This window comes from Phyllostomus hastatus, unplaced genomic scaffold (assembly GCF_019186645.2).
Source record: "Phyllostomus hastatus isolate PE091 unplaced genomic scaffold, TTU_PhHast_1.1 phas_scaffold_755, whole genome shotgun sequence".
Classification (NCBI taxonomy): Eukaryota; Metazoa; Chordata; class Mammalia; order Chiroptera; family Phyllostomidae; genus Phyllostomus; species Phyllostomus hastatus.
Window position 1 is genome coordinate 13076333 of NW_025334039.1, and position 20876 is coordinate 13097208.

At 54.6% G+C, this 20876-nt stretch overlaps 3 protein-coding genes across 5 annotated transcripts; 2 read left to right on the forward strand and 1 right to left on the reverse strand.

The window, feature by feature from the left end:
* Positions 1-119: 119 nt before the first annotated feature.
* Positions 120-10255, forward strand: P3H3 (prolyl 3-hydroxylase 3). Its single transcript, XM_045826500.1, has 15 exons — positions 120-656; positions 1597-1749; positions 2110-2308; positions 2398-2529; positions 3027-3163; positions 3585-3674; positions 3926-3978; positions 4109-4176; positions 4298-4422; positions 7584-7685; positions 7946-8096; positions 8333-8450; positions 8522-8597; positions 9410-9550; positions 9704-10255. The coding sequence occupies exons 1-15, from the start codon at positions 171-173 to the stop codon at positions 9872-9874; spliced, it is 2202 nt and encodes a 733-aa protein (XP_045682456.1). The 5' UTR covers positions 120-170; the 3' UTR covers positions 9875-10255.
* A 1136-nt stretch (positions 10256-11391) lies between these two features.
* On the forward strand, positions 11392-17767 carry GNB3 (G protein subunit beta 3). Its single transcript, XM_045826495.1, has 10 exons — positions 11392-11483; positions 11734-11820; positions 12085-12123; positions 14024-14130; positions 14221-14284; positions 14414-14576; positions 14673-14739; positions 14822-15023; positions 16096-16312; positions 17148-17767. The coding sequence occupies exons 2-10, from the start codon at positions 11764-11766 to the stop codon at positions 17252-17254; spliced, it is 1023 nt and encodes a 340-aa protein (XP_045682451.1). The 5' UTR covers positions 11392-11483; positions 11734-11763; the 3' UTR covers positions 17255-17767.
* Positions 17768-18736: 969 nt separating this feature from the next.
* CDCA3 (cell division cycle associated 3) lies at positions 18737-20834 on the reverse strand. Of its 3 annotated transcripts, none has more exons than XM_045826498.1 (6): positions 20756-20834; positions 20367-20516; positions 20001-20130; positions 19411-19719; positions 19199-19302; positions 18737-19075 (listed from the first exon to the last, which is right to left on the reverse strand). In XM_045826498.1, the coding sequence occupies exons 2-6, from the start codon at positions 20484-20486 to the stop codon at positions 18938-18940; spliced, it is 801 nt and encodes a 266-aa protein (XP_045682454.1). In that variant the 5' UTR covers positions 20487-20516; positions 20756-20834; the 3' UTR covers positions 18737-18937. The 3 variants fall into 3 exon arrangements, with proteins under 3 accessions (XP_045682454.1, XP_045682453.1, XP_045682455.1); XM_045826497.1 differs by having other exon boundaries at positions 20367-20542; positions 20756-20826; XM_045826499.1 differs by lacking the exon at positions 20756-20834 and having other exon boundaries at positions 19426-19719; positions 20367-20733.
* Positions 20835-20876: the final 42 nt, after the last annotated feature.

Genomic DNA, 20876 nt, shown 5'->3' on the forward strand with positions numbered 1-20876 from the left:
GTCTCAGCCCCATCAGCTCTCTTTGGCTCCGCTCATTCATTCCTTTTCCCTTCATCTCCTCCCTCCTCTCTATCTCTCCTTCCTTTCCCCTCCCTCTCCCTGCCCCCTTTCCTCTCTCTCCCTCTCTGATCCCGCATTTCCCTTCGGCAGCCGCCGGAGGCTCCGGCACAATGCTCCGGCTCCTTCGCTTGTTGCTGCTCCTGCTCCTGCTGCCTCCCCCGGGATCCCCCGAGCCCCCAGGCCTGGCCACGCTGTCCCCCGGAGCGCCCCCCCAGGCCCCTGACTTGCTCTACGCCGACGGGCTGCGCGCCTACTCCGCGGGGGCCTGGGCACCAGCGGTGGCGCTGCTGCGGGAGGCAATGCGTAGCTATGCGGAGCTGGGCCGCACGCGGCAGGACTGCGGAGAGCGCTGTGCTGCCGAGCTGGGGGCTGCGCTCCCGGACGCCCCGGGGCCTGACTCCGGGCCGGGCCCAGCACCCAGGGCCTGGGAGCGCCTTCTGCTCCGCGCCGCCCTGCGCCGCGCGGAGTGCCTGAGCCAGTGCGTGGCGCAAAGGCTGGGTCCCGGGGGCGCGGCGCGGCTCCGTGTGGGGAGCGCGCTGCGGGACGCCTTCCGCCGCCGGGAGCCCTACAACTACCTGCAGAGGGCCTACTACCAGGTGCGCCAGCCGCCAGGGCGAATTGTTGGGTCCTGCCCCGACACACGTCGCTGTCCTACTTTTGCTCACCAGGAGAGGGCGGGATGCCAGTGTCAGGGCTCGGGTGGGGCCTTAGGCGGCCGTCAACGGACCTCTCTTTTCGAGTAGGTCCTTCCAAAGTCACACCTAGTACTCACTGAAGTTTTAGAGGGACAGCCTAAGGGAGAATTCGAGTGAAGTTGGAACAGGATGGGGATGTTGAAGCGGAGTAAAAGTAGATCGAAGATGGAGGGAAGGGGTCTGAAATCTTAGTCGGTCTTTCTGAGACCTACGTGCGGGTGAGCGCGGCTTCTTCCTAGGGACGAAGTGGAGGGGGTAGGGGCGAAACCCGGAGCTGGACGGAAGTTTGGGGAGGAGAGCGAGTGTGAGACTTTTCTTGGGACAGGAGGGAGCTTTGGGAAGATAAGAGGAGGGGCGTCAGGCTGAGGGCCCCTGAGGAAGAATATCTGAGGGTGCGGTGGGGGGTGGGGGCAATGGACACTGCGCAGCTACTGGCACGGTAGCTGTCGTCTACGTGGCTGGGGAAGGGGGGCTGGTCACACACCTCAGCTCAGGGTCCTAGAGACCTACGGGTTTTGCTGGTCACTCAGGTCTCTCCCACTTAACACCTTACTTAGCCATCACTTCCTCCTTGTCTCCCAAACTGAGGCCCCTCTGCCCACATCCCACTGATGCCAAAGTCTTTAGATCTCCTTTCCTTAGCTGCCGGACTCCTGAGAGTGCCAACATACTGTTGTCCAGGGACCGGGCATTTGGGAGGTGGGCAGTCCTGACTGACAAGTCTTCCAGAGGGCTTCGAGGCAGCCCCGAGTGTATGTCTGGAGTGGAGAGGCTGGTGAGAGGCAGAGGCCTGACACCCACACTTCAGGGCACTGACTTCCTCTGTCTTTCTGCTTCTCAGCTGAAGAAGTTGGACCTGGCAGCAGCGGCAGCTCACACCTTCTTTGTAGCAAACCCGACGCACCTGCAGATGAGGGAGGACATGGCTAAGTACAGACGTATGTCTAGGGTTAGGCAGCAGAGCTTCCGAGACCTGGAGACGCCTCCACACTGGGTGAGACCCTCAGCGGGACCCCTGTCCCTTCCCCAGCCCTTGACTAACAGGATGCACAGGACTTCCTGGACTGTGGCTCTGTGTATCTTGCGCATCAGGAGATCTGGGTACTGTTCTCAGCGGCCCTGGATGGGGAGTCCCTCTCTAGGACTTGGTTTTCTTCCTAAGGATTGCTAAAGTCCCGTGCTCTAACACTCCGATCCTGAGGCTCAACCCTGTCTTCCCCAAGGTGAAGTGGGACCTGGAGTCCATGCCCCAAATGAGACCAACACTCCTCCCCTTCTTTCTGCCTCTTAATCATGTTGGGCACCGCCCCCCACACCAGGATCCGAGGTGACTGACCATTCCCCTCTACTACAGGCGGCCTATGACTCGGGCCTGGAGCTCCTGGGGCGCCAGGAGGCAGAACTGGCACTGCCCAGGCTTGAGGAGGCCCTGCAGGAGAGCCTGGCCCAGACGGAGAGATGCCGGGCTGGCTGTGAGGGGCCTGAGGAACATCAAAGGGATGAAGAGGAGGAAGGAACTGGGAGCCAGGCGGGCCTCTATGAGGCTATTGCAGGCAAGGAGCAGGGAGTGTGGTGGGTCACAGTGCCGGGAGGAGGAGCATGACGAGCTGAATGGCTTATGGGTCCTCTGTGTCCTCCACAGGGCACTGGATTCAGGTCCTGCAGTGCCGGCAGCGCTGTGTGGGGGATACAGCCACACGGCCTGGTCGCAGCTTCCCTGTCCCTGACTTCCTTCCCAGCCAGCTGAGGAGGCTGCATGAGGCCCATGCTCAGGGTCAGTTGGGGAAGGGTGAGCTGTGGGGCTGGTGGATTGGAAACGGGGAAAGTGAAGGTTTGACTTTGGTGCTATCCTGAGCCCCATCTCTTCATCCCTCCCATCTGTCTCCGGATCTGTAGTTGGTCAGGGCTGCATGGGGACCATCACTTCTGGAGGACTCTAGCTCGCTTTCCTTGGGCACCACTGTGGAAGCTCAGGAGATGGGTCACAGGGCTCCTTCTGCCCTTGCTGCTTCTCACCTTACTTTATTCTCTCCTCTCTTTCTTCCCTTTGTACTCTGCCCATTCAGCTCAGGTATGTTTGAGTAAGCTTTGAAAAGAAGCAGTGGATGAGCATGTCTGGGGGTGGGGTGGGTTGGGGGTGGAGTTGGTTGGCTTTGGGAGATCACCTTTTCTGGCTCTGCCTTTGTCCACCTGTCATTGCTGCCTCTGCCCGGGGATCATCGTGGCCATTCTTGGACTGTGCCCCACCCCACCCTATTGCTCTGTCTCCAGTGGGCAATCTGTCCCAGGCTATGGAAAATGTCCTGAGTGTCCTGCTCTTCTATCCGGAGGATGAGGCTGCCAAGGAAGCTCTGAAACGGTACCAGGCCCAGCTGGGAGAGCCGAGACCTGGCCTCGGGCCGAGAGAGGTACCCCTCCCCCGCTTACCCTGTGAGGAAGCCCTAAATCCAACAGATATACCTGAGCAGTACCCTGAACTCCGTGCCCCCATTCTGGCCCACGCACTCCAGCCACCAGGGGCATCCTCGAGCCCAGCACTGACTTGTTTGCATGCTCTACTCCCGCTTCAGACTCCAAGTCCAAGTGCCAGCCCATCTCTCTTCCCTTGACCTCCCCCTGCCTGCCCTGACCCTGTACACAGACTTCTCCCCCAGTGTGAACCCAGACGTCCTGAAGCTGCTGAGGAAGAAAGGTTGGCTGGAGAGGCACAGTGAAGCGAGCAGGATGTCCCCTAGAACCTGGGGCCGCCCCGCTGTCCTGCGGCCTTCGTTTCCCTGCCCCGCTGCTCCTTGTCTCACCCCCTGCTCCCTGCTGTCCACTCTGCCTCAGGACATCCAGCGCTTTGTCCTTCGGTCCCTGGGGGAGAAGAGACAGCTCTACTATGCCATGGAGCACCTGGGGACCAGCTTCAAGGATCCTGTGAGTGACTCCATTTCTGTCTGTCCCACTTCCTGTGTAAAGCTGTTAGCGGAGCACCTGGCAAATGGTGCTACATACGTTGTTTTTGTTGTTGCTGTTCTTATGACAGAGTTTCGCCCAATGCTGAGGGCTTTTTCCACCTCTACCTTGACCCCTGGAAACAGGAGAACCTTAACGTAGTAGTTCAGGGTCTAATATCAGAGATCCGGGCTAGATTTGGTGGGTGATGGTGCTTTTCTTGACTGTTCCAGGATCTCTGGACTCCGGCGGCTTTCATCCCTGAGGCACTTAGAGAAAAGCTCAGGTAGGAGATACAGTGGTGGGAGGGGCCCACCCTGAGCTGGAAGGTGACAGAAGGGGTCCTGGGAGGCTGGGTCTGGGGACATGGGTTGAACTGGCCTGTGCATCCACTGAGCATGTCTCTCACCCCTGAGAGAGGATCAAGAGCATCGGCCTTGGGACCATGAGCCTCCACAGCCAAAGACTTTGACTAACTGGAAGGGTAAGTCCCTGGGAGAACAGGAGGCAGGAGCCTGGAGGGTCTGGGGCTGCCAGCTGGGGCTACTGCCAAGCCTGCCTTCAGGAGACCCTTGGTCCCCTCTGCCTTGTCCCTTTCCCTGCAGATGTCCTCCTCATGGAGGGAGTAACCCTGACCCAGGATGCAAGACAGCTGAATGGGTCGGAGCGAGCAGTGCTGGACGGTCTGCTCACCACAGCCGAGTGTGGGGTGCTGCTGCAGCTGGCCAAGGTAAGAAGACCTGTGAGTAGGTGGTACATTGGGACCCAGGCACAACTGCCTGCCCCCTGTTCTGCTTTCTCTGATTCTCCACTGGGGACTAGGCTTGCCACTGCCTTTCTGCTGTGGACAAGTCCCTTTTCATCTCAACTTAGAGGGCATGGGGTAGGCGTTTTTTACACAGGAATTTTTCCAGAAGTTGATAGGAAGAACAAAACAAACAGGCCTCAGCCGGGTAGCTCGGTTGGTTAGAGCATCGTCCCGATATGCCAAGGTTGCAGGTTCCATCCCTGGTCAGGACACATGCAGATACAAGATTGTATTTGACAAGGTTGCAGGTTCCACCAATGACTGCATCAGTAAGTGGAACAGCAAACTGATGTGTGTGTGTGTGGGTCTCTCTCTCTCCAAAAATCAATAAACAAAAACAAAAAAATAAAGGCATAAAAAAGTGTAAGTATTTGGGTGAGGATTCCCTGGAGTTTCATCACTGGCCTGGCTGATGGCTCAGTGGACATAGGCTTTCCCACCCATCGAAGTCCCTCCTAGTTTGAGTCGAATGATCCACATTCACCGGGTTGAGCCTGCTGTTTCATGACTCCACATCCTTCAACACACACTCTTTGAGTGCCTGCTGCGTACTCGAAACTGCTGGGTTCCAGGGAGGTGTAGTTGAACATGGACCCTGCCTCCAGGAGCTCACTGTAGAGAGGAGTCAGACGTGGAGACACACAATTAGAGTGGGTAATATGTTTGGTAAAAGAAGTATGTACTCCTTCAAATAGAAACACTAAAATGTGCCCTGGCTGATGTGGCTCAGTAGATTGAGCACTGGCCTGTGGGTCCAAAGGTCACCTGGTTTGATTCCCAGTCAGGGCACATGCCTGGGTTTCGGGCCAGGTCCCCAGTTGGGAGTGTGCAAGAGGCAACCAATGGATATTTCTCTCACACACTGATATTTCTCTCCCTCTCTTCCCCCCTCTCTAAAAATAAAATCTTTAGCCCTGGTGGGCGTAGCTCAGTGGATTGAGCGAGGACTGCGAACCAAAGCATCGCAGGTTCGATTCCCAGTCAGGGCACATGCCCCGGTTGCAGGCCACGGCTCCCAGCAACCGTGCATTGATGTCTCTCTCTCTTTCTCCCTCCCTTCTCTCTCTAAAAATAAGTAATAAAATCTTTTTAAAAAGTTCATTTAAAAAAATAAAATAAAATCTTTTTTAAAAAGCACTGAAATGCAAGGTCATAAAAGGCTTGGGGTAGTGGTGGCCTCTGAGCTCAATCTTAAGGATGAGTTAATGAGGCAGAGACAGAGAGGAACATCAGGTGAGGAGGGAGAAGGCCAACGTGTTCTGGGAACTGCAGTGGAGTGTGGGGGTTGAGAGCATAAGGCAGACCCCACAATGACCACCTGTGTGATGTTGGGCAATGTATTTTAGCATCTCTGAGCCCAGTTTCCTCTTCTGTAAAATGGGGCTAAATACAGTGAGGATTTAATGAGTCAGTACATGGCAAAGATCTTAGAAGAATATAGAAATGTTCAGCATTTAGCTGTCACTATAGTCATCAGGCTGTTATATTATTCAGAGGTGTTGCAGGGGAGAGGCCCAGAGCTGGAATCACAGGGGAGAGGGTAAAGGGCCTTCTGCGCCCCGGCAAGTAGGGTAAGACAGCTTACTGAAGGGTAGAAGGAGCCACCGCCATCCCGGAGAACCGGCAGGCCCCTCTAGTGGCGGTGTGGAGAAGTACAGTGGGAGAGGGAAGTCGGGGGAGACCCTAGGGTGACGCAGGAGCGCCACTGCTTTGTGTTAGGTCCTCATTTCAAGGGAATGAAGAGAAGGGGGACAGATGAGAAATATTTAAAAAATCAAATAGAAAAATTAAGGACTAAATCTATGTGGAATGAAAGAATGGCATCAAGGATAACTCGCAAGTATCAGACCCTTCTGTCCCTTGATCTCACTGAACTCATTCTGGCCTCGGGACCTTTGCTCTTGCTATTTCTGCTGCCCGAAACATTTTTCTCTCTGACGTTGCAGTGGCTCCTTTGTATCATTTGGTTTCAGTTCAAATGTTCCCTCATCAATTAGTTGTCCCCCAACCCCCTGCCTGGGTACTCTCAAGGTTGTAGCCCTGTTTTTATTTTCTTCATAACACTTATCTGAATTGATCTGGTTGGTTGGTCTGTTATCTGAAAATATAAACCTTATAAGAGCAGGGACCTGTTCATATTCACAATTGTGTCCCCAGTGCCTAGAAAAGTACCTGGCACACAGTAGATACTGTGTACTAATCTGTTGAATGAATGAATACAAGAATAAAAGATTAGGTGGCTTGCCTGATAAGGTGGTTTCTCAGAGGTGAGGTTTATATAATGGGATAACTAGGTAGTGATACTTTATTTTTAATTATTTTTTAAAGATTTTATTTATTTTTAGAGAGAGGGTAAAGAGGGAGAGAGAGAAACATCAGTGTGTGGTTGCCCTTGTGCGCCCCCTGCTGGGGACCTGGCTTGCAACCCAGGCATGTACCCTGACTGGGAATCAAACTGGTAACCCTTTGGTTTGCAGTCCAGTGCTTAATCCACTGAGCCACACCAGCCAGGGTTAGGTAGTGATACTTTAACCGAGTTGCAAAAAGCAGACAGAAGAATAGGTGTCAGGAAAGGACATCCAAATACCGGGAGACCACCGCTGAGGTGATGACAGGTTTTGTGTAGCTATTGGGTAATCAGGACTTCGTGTCAAGGGTTCTCAAGTTCTCCAAGCACGTACAGTGGGAAGACGCCAGAGAGAGATACCTTGACTGGACCTGGCCTGACTATCGAGCTTCCCGCTGGAGGCATGTTTGCAGAGCGACTCCTCTATTCTTGGCTCCTCGGGGATGAATGATCAGGCCCTTCCTGCACCCCTTTCCCACTGTCTTTACCCCACTGTGGGATGCTCTCCAGAGTTCTGTGCACAGGCCCCTCAGCCAGGAATCCCAGATCTTTACCAGAGAGTGACATTCTGACATGAAGGTAGTCATTTTCTGGGGAAGGGCAGCAGCTCAGGAAAAGGAGCCTCCTGAGAACTCTGGAAGCTTCTAGCCTCTTCCAGGGAGTGGGAGGGTTGTAGCCTGTGGGCAGCCTGGGGCCACAGGACAGGGACTCCACAGCCAACTCTCTCCCTCTTTAGGATGCAGCTGAGGCAGGAGCCAGGTCTGGCTATCAGGGCCGCCGCTCCCCTCACAGCCCCCATGAACGCTTCGAGGGGCTCACGGTGCTCAAGGCAGCACAGGTGAGAGAGGAGGCACCCATGCCCTGGTCTGATGCCCAGAACTGGGGAAGAGGGTGTACAAGAGGCTGGGACCAGGGCCTGGGCTTCTCCTATGGAAGGGCTCTCCCAGGACTGAGAGTCCTTGAGTGCCCAGGATTGAGGAGGGGTTGTTGTGGGGCCAGTGGAAGGAGCAGTCGAGGCTGATGGACAGAGCTGGCTGCAGAGGGACTCCAAACCCACGCTTCCGTTGCCTTTCTTGCCCTTCCTTTCACTACCTGCAGCTGGCCCGTGCTGGGGCTGTGGGCACTCAGGGCGCTAAGCTGCTTCTGGAGGTGAGCGAGCGTGTGCGGACCTTAACTCAGGCCTACTTCTCCCCGGAACGGCCCCTGCATCTCTCCTTCACCCACCTGGTGTGCCGTACTGCCATCGAAGGTAACTGCCAGGACCCCACTGTTCCTCCCCAGCCTCGGGTCCCTGTGAGGCACTGCATACTCTCAGCAACCCCACACCGTGTGGGTTTATCTTCACTCCTGAAAGACTGGTTCCCCTGGCCAGTGGGGGCCTGACCTTTCTGTTCAGTGGTGAGCCCCAAGCTTCAGGGTAGGTGTGGGAGGCGGTGGATGGGCGTGGGGGCACAGAGGCATTCACCAGGCCCCTTTGCCTCCTAGGGGAGCAAGAGCAGCGCATGGACCTCAGCCACCCTGTGCACGCCGACAACTGCGTCCTGGACCCTGACACGGGAGAGTGCTGGCGGGAGCCCCCAGCCTACACTTATCGAGACTACAGGTGGGCAGCTCCTCCAGGGGCCCGGCAGGGGGGCCTGGGTTGAGGTCTCACCGCCTGTCTTCCTCCTCCAGTGGAGTCCTCTACCTCAATGATGACTTCCAGGGCGGGGACCTGTTCTTCACAGAGCCCAACGCCCTCACTGTCAGGGTAAGTGGGGTGGGGGCGGGCACAGGGAGCCCAGCTGTGGGCTCAGGATTCAAAACAGAAGGCTCCCAGAGGCAAATGCAGGGAAATGGCTGGGGCCACTTTAACCCTCCCCTTCCCTGGCTTCCCCAGCCCTCTGCACCACGGTCTGTGTTCGGGGGCTCTCCTAGCAGAAGTTGATTATGCCCCCCAGGGAGATTTCAAAGTGGCCCCTCCAGACCCTGCCTTCAGTGTGTGCCTTCAGTGTGTGCCTCACCTACAGGAGGGTGGGTGAGCACAGAACCCCAAGTCCCTGTTCCAGGTAGAATGTAGGGGCTAAAAATAGGGAGAAGGAGAAGGAGAGAGACAGTGATTTCTCATTGTCTGTTGTTCTCTTACCCAACCACTTCTTTCTCTGCTTACTACCACCAGCTACCTATAATCCAAGCCTTCCTTGGGGAGGAAGAATGTCCCCACAATCCTTATCACCGGTATGCAGAGTCTGGTCCTGTGCTCATTTCTGCAGATTACTTCACGCCCAGGTCAAAGGATTGGACGAGAAGAGTCAGGGTACCAGGGGAAGGAGCCAACAGGAGACCCTGATGGAAGTCCCATCTCCCTTTGGCTCCAACTCCTTTAGCCTCAGTCTGACATTTGTGTTCCCTAAGTGGAGGTCAACTCCCCATTTGCCCCAAGATAGTCACTGAATTAAGGAGTAGGAAGTGATGGGCAAGAGAGCTGACCTTCTGGTGCTCCCTGCCCTATCTTGATCCAGGAGTCAGGGCCAAGTTCTCTGAAGGTCTATCCCTGGCCCTGAACCTGCCCTCATTCCCCAGGCTCAGGTTCGTCCTCGCTGTGGACGCCTCGTGGCCTTCAGCTCAGGTGGGGAGAATCCCCATGGTGTGTGGGCCGTGACTCGGGGCCGGCGCTGCGCCCTGGCACTTTGGCACACGTGGGCACCTGAGCACAGGGAGCAGGTGAGGAGGAGCAGAAATAGGAAGGATGTCTCTCCTGGTGTGTGAAGCGTGGGCAGGCTGACGGGTGAGGGGAAGGGGCTGAGATGACCCAGGAAGGGTCTTGGGGGAGCGTGGATGTGGGGAATTGGGCTAGACTCTCCTCCTACCTCCCAGGAGTGGACGGAAGCCAAAGAACTGCTGCAGGAGCCAGAGGAGGAGGAGGAGGACGAGGAGGAGGAGGAAGAAATGCCTAGCAAAGACCCTTCCCCAGAACCCCCCAGCCGCAGGCTTCAGCGGGTCCAGGACAAGGCTGGGAAGCTGCCTCGGGTCCGAGAGGAGCTGTGAGGGACTGAGCCCACTCCTTGGAGATGTGGCCACCTGACTTGTGAGGGTTCCCTTAATTCCAGGACCTACAAGAAGACCCCATGTGACAGGAGCAGAACAGCGAGCTCTCAGTCCCTGTACTCCCGCCACCATGGGGGTCACAAGGGCCGTCCAGCCCTGGACTCAGAGGATGCCACATGGACCAGCGTTGAGCTCACCAGGTCTGAGGAGCCAGGGCTGGCCCCAGGTGATGGAGTTCCAGCCCCGGACAAACAGAGGACGCGATGCCTCCCTGGAAAGAAGTGACAGGGAGCAGGGCCTGACTGCTTCAAATAAAGGGGGATGAGAGGGGAGAATAACCCCACTGCCCTCTCCCAACCTGTCAATAAAGAACTTGAAGATTCCCTCAGCCCAGGCCCATCAGTGTATCACTGTGTGGCTGGAGGTGGGAGTGGCTATGGCTGGCCTGAGGGGCGGGGCAGCAGGGAGACGTGTCCTCGGGCCTCAGGGAGGCGGGGCCACTTGAGCCTGTGATTTGTCAGGGAAATCTCAGCCACCTGCTCCCCTCATGCAAATACACCCAAACCCCTGACAGCTGCTCCTTGGGCCTCCAACTCTAAGTCCTGTTTTCCCTCTGAGCTTGGCCAAGACCTAGAGCAGCCTGATCCTTAAGGCTCCTGCTTTCACAGCCCCAGCAGGACCTCGGGAGTCGTGGGGGCAAGGAGTGCGCCAAACCCAGATGGGAACAGGGGATGGGATTGCCCTCCACTTGCAAACCTTTTTACACCCAGGGCAGGGGCAGGCCCGTCCATCCTTCTTCCTGAACCCCCTGCACTCCCACCACTGCCCCCAACCCAGGATCAGATCCTGGGGCAGCTGGTTGGGGTTTGTCGGGGTTTGTCGGGGTTTGTCGGGGGAAAAAGGATTATCCAGATCAGTCCCATCTAATCTCAGCTCCCGCCTGCACCCTCCCTGCAGTCACTGGAACCCTCTTCCCTGCTCCACCCTGAGCTCAGGAAGACAGTTTGGATGTGGACAATGGGCCATGTCTCACCCTCACGTTCTGACTTGGCCTGGTTGCTAGGCAGGCCCTGACTGCCAGGATCATCACCATTGGTGGGGGCCAGCATCCAGGGGCACTGCTGGAGCTCTGGTGGCTACTGCTCCTTCCCATCCTCCCAAACTCAGCCTTTAATCCTCACAGCTTTGCTCTAATCCTATGGGGCCTGATGCTCTTCTCTCTGCCTGCAGAGAGACCCATCAGGGAAGCACCCCTTCTACCCCTCCTCCCTCCAGGGCTTTTTGTGGGGGGCTGCTCCTCTATAGCCCAGCATTCCTGTTTCTCCCCCTCCCCCTGGCTGGGCCCAAGTCTCTCTGGAAGCCACACACCTCTCTCCCTGTCCTCTTCCCCACCCCTGCCAGCTGATTTCATTTGCCTGACGTAGTCATCATTGGCCCTACCCTTCCCTGTCAGTGCCACCGCCCCCCCTCCCCAGAGTGGGGCCAGGCCAGGCCAGCTCCTCTGGCAGCAGAGCTGGGGCAGGTGACGGGCTGGCGTCGCTGCTGAGGGAGTGAGGAGGCGCTTGGGAACCGGAGCTGGAAACCTGGGAGAGGTCCAGTCAGAGCCCAAGTAAGAGAGAGCCAGCCTGGCTCTGCTCTCTGGGGCTGGGGGCTGCAGGGAGGGCTCGAGCAGGGCTGGGGCTGGCTACAGAGGACTCCAAACTTGGAGGGGCTGGTGGAGGAGGTGGTGTAGGCCGTTGGGTCATTTCCCCGTTTCTTGGAATGGGCTCCAGCCCTCATGAGCAGTCTGGTGTGAGGTGTGAGGGATAGAAACATGGCTTGCTGGGGATCCCCCTGTACCTACCCCGTGTTCCTGGCAGGAGCCGGAGCTACCCCTCAACCTGTCAGCCATGGGGGAGATGGAGCAGCTGCGGCAGGAAGCGGAACAGCTCAAGAAGCAGATTGCAGTAACTCCAGAAACGTCCCACATGGCAATCCCAGAAAACATAGAAATGGGGACAGGAGGGAATGTGGCCTGGGGGGAAGGAGACTGGATTCACTTTTGAGTGACACCTCAGAGACCCCTGACTTGGAAGTGACCGGAGACTTTCTGGACCTCATACTTGACATGTCCCCAAACTGTAGAGCCCTAACCCACCTACCTCAGAGACCCATGCACCCCCACCCCCCACTCTGCCCTTCCCTTCCCTGATGTCTGCTTTCCCCACCAGGATGCCAGGAAAGCCTGTGCTGACACTACGATGGCAGAGGTGAGACTTCTGTCCCCTGAGGCAGGGCCTGAGGGAAGGAGAAGGGATGGGAGCTCCCTGACCAGCCCAAGCTTTAGTACAATATGTCCTTGGAATGAGGAATTACATTGATTAATTCATTCAACAAATAGTGAGATCAGGGCCCGTATTGGAGGCTAAGGACAACATGCTGTCCCTATTGTCATCCATAAAAAAGGAGGGACTATACCCCTCACCTTGCAGGGTGGTGAGGAGGAAGAGAGGGACAGTCCTTTGTCAATCACAAAGCTCTTATGGACTCCAGTTATTGTTTAACTGTAGGACTGTATTTCATCAGTCCTAAGATGCACAACTTTCCACACTCTGACATTTCTGAAGTCAAGATGCATCCAACACTAGATGGTGCCTTACAACTAAAATTGGCAGCATGTTTTCTTTCTTAGTGATACTTAAAAGAACGGTGCTTCCTAGAGTTGGTTGTACTTCAGAGAGGATTAAATATCTTTAAAAAATATCCTCACCCAAGACATCCTTTCATTGCTTTTAGAGAAAGAGGATGGGAGGAAGGGAGGGAGAGAAAGAGGAAAGGAAGGGGGGGGGGAGAGAGAGAGAGAGAGAGAGAGAGAGAGAGACTGATTAGTTGCCTTTTGCACATTCCCCATCTGGAGATGGAACCTGCAGCCAAGGTATGTGTCCTGAGCAGCCAAGGTATGTGTCCTGAGCAGGAGTAGAACCTGCAGACTTTCAGAGCATGGGACAAGGCTCCAATCAAAGGAGGCACGCTGGCCAGGGCAGGATTAAATATCTTAATAAGAGTCAGCATTTATTTTTTTCTTTTTAAAGATTTTATTTATTTTTAGAGAGGAAAGAAGGGAGGAAGAGAGGGAGAGAAACATCAATGTGTGGTTTCCTGTCACATGTCCCCCACCAGGGACCTGGCCCACAACCCAGGCATGTGCCCTGACTGGGAATTGAACCATCAACCCTTTGGTTTGCAGACTGGCATTCAGTCCACTGAGCCACACCAGCCAGAGCAAGAGTCAGCATTTATTGAACACTTACCATGAGCCAGACACTGGGCTAAATTGCTTAAACACATAACTTCATTTAATTTTCTTTTTTAAAACTTACTTTTTTTAATTGATTTTTTTAGAGAGAGATGGACAAACATCAATTTGTTGTTCCACTTATGCATGCATTCATTGGTTGATTCTTGTATGTGCCCTGACTGGGGATCAAACCAGCAACCTCGACATATCAGGATGATGCTCTAGCCAACTGAGCTAACTGGCCAGAGAAATTTCATTTAATTTTTATGACAAGCCCATAAAGTAGGTGCTATAAACATTTTATGGATGAGGACAGGCTCAGAGAGGTTGAGTAACTTGACCAGGATAATAGAGCACGCAAATGGCAAATCAAGTCTATTGGCTCTGGAGCCTCAGACTAAATCTAGAAGCTGGATAGAGTTTAAGGGGCATAGGACAACAGAATTCAGGAGGGGCAGTTCAAGGCCATGGTGATACCCTGGATACCCAGTTAAAGAGTCGGCTGTGCTGGAGTGGTGTGTGCGGGTCAGTCCCTAGTGATTTGGAACGGTCGAATGTGTACATATCTTCCTAAGTTCGTGTTCAGTGATTTCACATTGGCAGCTTGAAATTGGTTGCAGTGGGAGAATTACAGGATAGAAATCACCCACCCACCTCCCCTCCCCCTCCCCACACTGGAGAGAGTTGTTAAATCCTTAACAACACGCCACTGGCTGTCTCTCACACCAACCTAAGCCACTCCACGGCAGGGACTTACTTTTTTCAGACTGGGGGCTGACCCAGAACAGAAACTTGTACAGATCAGTGGCTGTGACCCTGACAACTGGGCACATACCCTGCTTGCCTGATTTCTAACACCCCCTTTGCTGCAGCTTGTGTCTGACCTAGAAGTCGTGGGACGAGTCCAGATGCGGACCAGGAGGACGTTACGGGGACACCTGGCCAAGATTTATGCCATGCACTGGGCCACTGATTCCAAGTGAGCCTTGAGGCGTGTCCGGAGAGGAGGGGAAGCAGGAAGGAGAAGCTTGGGTGACACGGGGTGTGACTTGGGATGCCCTCTTCCCAGGCTGCTAGTAAGTGCCTCACAAGATGGAAAACTGATCGTGTGGGACACCTACACCACCAATAAGGTACCAACCTTGCCTCCCGCCCCTCTACCACTCTGTCCTTCCTTGGGGACATTGTGCCTACCTTCCTCTGCCCTATCCACCTGGGAGCTGAGCCCAGGTCCTGCCCCCGCTCACCCTGACCTCCTGCAGGTACATGCCATCCCTCTGCGCTCCTCCTGGGTCATGACCTGTGCCTATGCCCCATCGGGGAACTTCGTGGCGTGTGGGGGGCTGGACAACATGTGCTCTATCTACAGCCTCAAATCCCGTGAGGGCAATGTCAAGGTCAGCCGGGAACTCTCTGCTCACACAGGTGAGAGAGCCTGTCTTCCCCTCCCGAGGCTCCAGGGAAGCCCCGGGGTGGGTGGGCTGTGGCTCTGAGGCCGGGCACTGTCCTAACCACCCCCAGGTTATCTCTCCTGCTGCCGCTTTCTGGATGACAACAACATTGTGACCAGCTCAGGGGACACCACATGGTGAGGACTGAACACTATGGGTGCTGGGCTGGCAATTCTGTCCTGGCCTTTTTCTGTGACAGCCTCCCCTTTTCTTTGGCAGTGCTCTGTGGGATATCGAGACCGGGCAGCAGAAGACTGTGTTTGTGGGACACACAGGGGACTGCATGAGCCTGGCTGTGTCTCCCGACTACCAGCTCTTCGTTTCCGGGGCTTGTGATGCCAGCGCCAAGCTGTGGGATGTGCGGGAGGGGACCTGCCGGCAGACTTTCACCGGCCACGAGTCGGACATCAACGCCATCTGTGTGAGTCCCAGTGTGCTCCGCCTCCCGGGCCGTAGCACCGCCCTGCGCCGCCTCCCAGGGCTCCCCTCCCCCTGGCTTGGTAACTTTCCACTTTGAAATAACTTCACCTTACAGAAAAGTGTGAGAGTAGCAAAAAGAGCTCCCACCTACCCATACTCACTGTTAACATTTTACCACATTTGTTGTATCTTTCTCTCTCCGTAGGGGAAGGGATGAGGGATGGGAGCTAGTTGGATGGACAGACGATTGACATGGCTAGCAAGCTAGATCAACACATACACCTAGATGTAGATATGCCTTTCTTTATGGTTCTCCCTGTTTTGTTTTTTTTTTTGAGAGTAAGTTGTAGATATTGTGTCTCTTTACCCCTTAAACACGTCAGTGTGTATTTCCTAAACACAAGGCCATTCTCCTAGATAGCCACAGTGTAATTCTTAAAATCAGGGAATCTAACAGTGACACAATACTACAGTCTACAGTCTATCTTCACATCTCACCGATCACCTCAAGTATTAACTGTGATAGCAGTTTGCCCCCCACCAGGAACATGTACTGCATTTTCTTGCCACATCTGTTTCCTGTAAGTGGGAACTATTTTCTACCTTTGCCTTTCATGACATTGGCATTTTTAAAGAGTGCAAACCAATTTTCTGTAGGCTTTCCCTCTATTTGAGTTGATCTGACACTTCCTCATGATGAGGTTCAGACTATGCGTTCGCACTTGGCCCTGCTCCTACCCTCCAATCCAGCTGACTAGTGGGAAGTCAGAGACAACCTCCACCCTTCCAGCCATGTGACCCTGGGCAAGCTGCAGGCACTCCCTCGGCCTCCTGGGCATAACGCTGGCCTGCAGCGCTATCATGAGGAGGAAGTGAAGGCTATAGGGGACCCTCCAGTGTGCACGGAGAGCAATGCTGTGGCCTCTCTCACTGCAGGCCAGGGCAGGGACAGGCAGGGAGGCTGGAGGAAGGAGCTCGCCCTGGAGCCACCAGGGCAGGAGTCAGGTGGAGGGCAGGAGAGGCAGCAGCTGCTCAGGTCTGCGTCCTGACTCCTTTGCCACCTGTGCCCTCAGTTCTTCCCCAACGGAGAGGCCATCTGCACAGGCTCGGACGACGCCTCCTGCCGTCTGTTTGACCTGCGGGCAGACCAGGAGCTGACCGTCTATTCCCACGAGAGCATCATCTGTGGCATCACATCTGTGGCTTTCTCCCTCAGTGGCCGCCTGCTCTTTGCAGGCTACGATGACTTCAACTGCAATGTCTGGGACTCCATGAAGGGCGAGCGCGTGGGTAAGGGCCAGCCCAGCCCCCTTCCCCACCGCTGCCTCAGCCAGAGGTACTCTCCATCCAGCTCCCCTTGTTGGGAACCTCTTACTGCTATTCCCTAATTATCAGATAACTTTGAGTGGTACCCCTGCAACCCACTCCCCCTCTGGTTCCAATGTAGGATCATCTTCTCTGAAAGAAAAGTTGCTTTAAGGGGCCCTTCTCCTTTGCCCAATGTCATGGCTGCTCCCTGCCAAAGGAGCTCCTTCCAGTGATCCCCAGACCTGAGGACCTTGACTGTCTAGTCAGGTCTGGGTTTCAGGGGCATCCATTGAAGGACAGGGCAATCTCAGGGAACTGCAATGAGCCGGGCCCTGACCCCAAGCCCGGGGCTTCTCTAGGACCAGGCTGGTCTACAGGTGAATAAGATAGTGCGGCTTCTCCTCTTGGGAGAGGTCAGGTGCTGAATGAAAATAACACTAGCCACAGAGTCAGGATCCAAATCCTAATTCTGGGCCTTACTTTCCGAGTGCTCTTGGGCAAGTCACTTCTCTCTGGGCCTCAGTCTCTTTGTTTGGAAACAAAGCAGCAGCATGACAGGGCTACTTCCCTATTTTCAGGAGTCCGTCAAGATGCCCCTTCCTCTTCTCACAGCACATCGACACTTCCAACCTTTCCCCATCCTGGGTTCCTGAGAAAGCCTAATGCTTAGGGCTAATCCTCCTTCTGTCTTCCAGCCTCCATCAGGGGGCTGAATTCAGAGCCCGGCCTACCTAAGCTGGGATACCTGTGCGTGCACACACGCTCTCTGCCAAATGGGCACGTGGAGACACGCTTGTCTCCTCTCCCTTTTCCTCAGGCATCCTCTCTGGCCATGACAACAGGGTCAGCTGCCTGGGGGTCACAGCTGATGGGATGGCGGTGGCCACTGGCTCCTGGGACAGCTTCCTCAAAATCTGGAACTGAGAAGGCTGGAGGGGGGAGGTAAAAGGCCATGAAGACACTCAGCTGCCCCTTCTCCTGTCCACTTTCTCTAAGGTTCCTTTAAAATTTCTCTTCTATACCCCAGCTGCCATTCCCACCAAGCTTTCTCCTTTGAAGACAGTGGGGAACACAGGGAGTGTGCCTTTGGGGGGCCGCATCAGGGACAGGCAGAGAACTGCCCCATCTCCTCCCATGGCCTCCCCTCGCCACGGTCATGACACTTTCACCCTTAGTGAGCAAGGACAACTGACCGCTCCCCAGCCCTTGGCAGGTCCAGCAGGCTCCCAGTGTGGGACTCCAGGCCCTAGGATTCCTCCCCCAGAGCTCCTCCCTTTGTCCAGACCTGTTTGGCACAGGGTGCTTAGCCCGTGACTATGGCTCTGGCACCACCAAGGTCCTGGCCCCCTTTTCCTTCGTGCTTTCTCCTTTTTCTACCATCTTTTTTTTCTCTCGACAAAGCACCTGCAATAAAGTACAGCACCCTGGTATATCTTTGATGTTTGGCTTCCACCCTACTTATGTTCCAAAAAGATTCAGTTCCCACTTAAGTAATAAAGTATTGTGGGTGCAAGTGATAAAGGTTGGGTGCCAGACAGCTTGTGGGCAGAAAGTAGGCGGGAGAGCAGAAGCCCAAGTCTTGTGGGGAAGGCCTGAGATGGGTCAGGAGAGAAGGCATTCACCAGTGTCTGGGAGCACGTGTCCAGCAGTTCACCACAGCCTGCCTATGGTGTGTGCATGTGTGTTTGTACGGTAGGATGATATTGAGAAGGAATCAGATAATAAAAGGAAGTGAGGAAACATTGACAAACTTTTAGCAAAGTAGTAATGTGATCAGATATGCTTCTCAGAAAGACAACCCTAGCAGCAATGTAGGTTGATGAAATGCAGGCAGGGGAGACAGGATGGAGTGAAGCAAACAGGTAGGAAGCATGTGGCAAGAAATGCAAGAGCGATAGGACAGAGGGGACAAGGGAAGGGACAGGAAAGAGATTAAACATAGAATCAGCAGGATTTAGTGACAGAGTGCTAGAACATGGGATGTTAAGAGGGATTCAAAATGATGGCTAAGGTCTGGGTTTGGGTGGACAATTCTGTTATTTACAGGGATAAAGAAGAGGGGAAGGGAAACAGGCTTTGAGGGGAAGATCACAACTTCAACTTTACTCAAACTGACTGTGAAGTGCCTAGGGGCAGCTGGATAGAGGGCGGGGTTAGATGGTGAGACCTGGAATTTACCAGAATATAGGTAGAAGGTAGCTAATCCCTAGAGGCCAACACCTAGGAAGAGCAAGAGGAGAGAGCCAAGGACAGAGCCCTGGGCAACACCAGGATTTAAGGGAGGGCTGTTCAGAGATTTGGAGGAACCAATGCAGGGGTGCTCAGGCCAGGGAACACAAGCTCCCCAGGCTGCCTTTCTACATCAAGATGACCCAGAGCAAGGTTTAGGCATAACACTTAATAACATCATTTAAAACCACTTCCTTTAATATACAAGACACACATAACACACAAAGAAAGTCCAAGAAAGTTCTCAGTTCCAGAGTTGGTCGTTTAGGGGGTATCAAAAAAAAAAGGAACCTTTCCAGTCTCCCAGGGAAAGAAGTGGGGAGAGGACTCAGAATATCCCTAGATCCCAGGTGAGGCCAGGGCTGGGCCACACATGGCCTAGTTCTCTACCACAGCGAAGTGCTGGTTTTCCTTATCATCATCCTGGCCTTGCTCCCACGCTTGTCCTCCAGTTCTCAGAATGGCCCCTTCCTTTAGTTCCCTAATATTTTCACTCAGGGGGGAAGGCCGCTTACCCTACAAAAAACAGTATGCAAGTTGGGGGAGGGAGGGAGGTTGTTTAGGGGAGTGAAGATGGGGTAAGTCCTCCCACCCTCTACATTGGACTTCTTAGGAATAACTCTCACCCTCTCCCTTTACCTGTCGTGGTGTCAGAGTCCCAGGGGAGTTGTCATCCTGCAGGATGGTGAGGGGAGATCTCCCTAGTACTTTGCCCTTTGGTTTCCGTCTACTGCACTTAGAACCTAGGGTGGGTAAAGAGTTAAAGCAAGGAGCCAAAATTAGGGGTCTACATTTTATCCCTCCTGAACTACCCCACAACATGATCTCAATTTCTCTTCCTTATACCTTACCCTTAAATTCTGTACCTGAAGATCTGGGTGTCTCAGGGTCTCTCATGGACTTGTCCAAGCCCTGGCTGGCTGTAAGGGTTTCTGAGGGCTGTCCTGTTTCTTCCTCGGAAAACGCCTGCTTGGAGGGAGGCTCAACTTGGCTCCCACGTGGCATCTGGTCCTCAAGAGAAAACTGGGTGCCCAGCGGCAAGTCCAATTCAGAAGATGAAGGTGCCTTGGGGGGCGGAATAGGCTCTGGGGGAAGATTTGCTCTGGGGGCTTCGGTCTCAAATGCTTCGCTCAGCTGTTTCGCCAGTGGGCTTGGAGGCTCTAGAGGGGGGAAGTGAAGTGAGACAGTGACCCTCTGATACAAACTGTTCAGCAAAGAGCAAAAAGTATAGGAGTCTTAGGATTCATACCGTGGTGGGTGAGCAATTGAGAAGAGGGAAATCAAGGTGAGAGGGAGTAAAATGTTGAGGAAAGAGTGAAATGGGTTCACAGCCGGAGGATGGAGGCCCCTTTAAGGAGTCCTGAGAGCATGGCCTCATTGACCCCCATCCGAGGATGGTAGCTCACAGCCTTATCAGAATTCCCTGGGCCCAACCACTCACCTCCGCTGCTGGTCTTCATAGGTGTCCTTGAAATGCCGAGTGTAGGGGAGCGCGGATCTGAGTCCTGGGCCTGATTAGGACCCTCTGGCTGCTCCCCTGATGGTAGGTTTGGCTGTGGAGAGCTCTCCACCTATCGGGATCAAAGGCTATTAAAGTCTGGGCCTTGACTCTTCTTCCCTCCCAGGTCTTCAGCCTCAGGCCCACTTTCCAGGCAGAAATTGCCAAGGCCCTCAGGCATTCAGGAGAGTGTAGAAATTAAGGCCTCAAAAGAGAAGTGGGCAGGGAGGACTCTCTCAGAATCAGGTTAAGCAGACGCCAAAGAATTCGGCCAGTTTCTCCACCTACCCCCTACCCGGCCCAGAGTACCTGGATGGGAGTGCGCAGAATGCCGGCACTAGGTGAACGCGGGTCCGCCACTCGAGCCAGATGTTTGTTGTGCGGCGGAGGCCGCGCAGGAGTCACTGGTACGCTCTTGGCTGAGCCCATCTCAACAGGGAGGAAGGGGGTGGGGCAGGGCTTGGGCAGGGGCGAGGAGGGGATGCCTATGAGAAATGACTCAGGTCTCAGCCCTCACCGCGACCATGTCCGACCTCGAACTCCAGACCACCCGATCTTCCCAGATCCCAGCTAAGGAACCTCCTGGCCGCCGGGCCAGAGGCCTCTGGGAGGAAAATGACTGGTGCAGCTGACAAGGCGGCTTATTCCAGGGCTGCCAGGCCCTCTAATTTATTCACTAATTTATTCAAATTACTTACCGTGCCCCACTCCACCTTTTGCTGCACGGTAGCTCGAGCCTCAACTCCTGAAGCTGAGTTTCAAACCTCCCGCCACGCCCCCTTCCGTGATCCTATTGGCTGAGCCGACGCAGACTCCGAT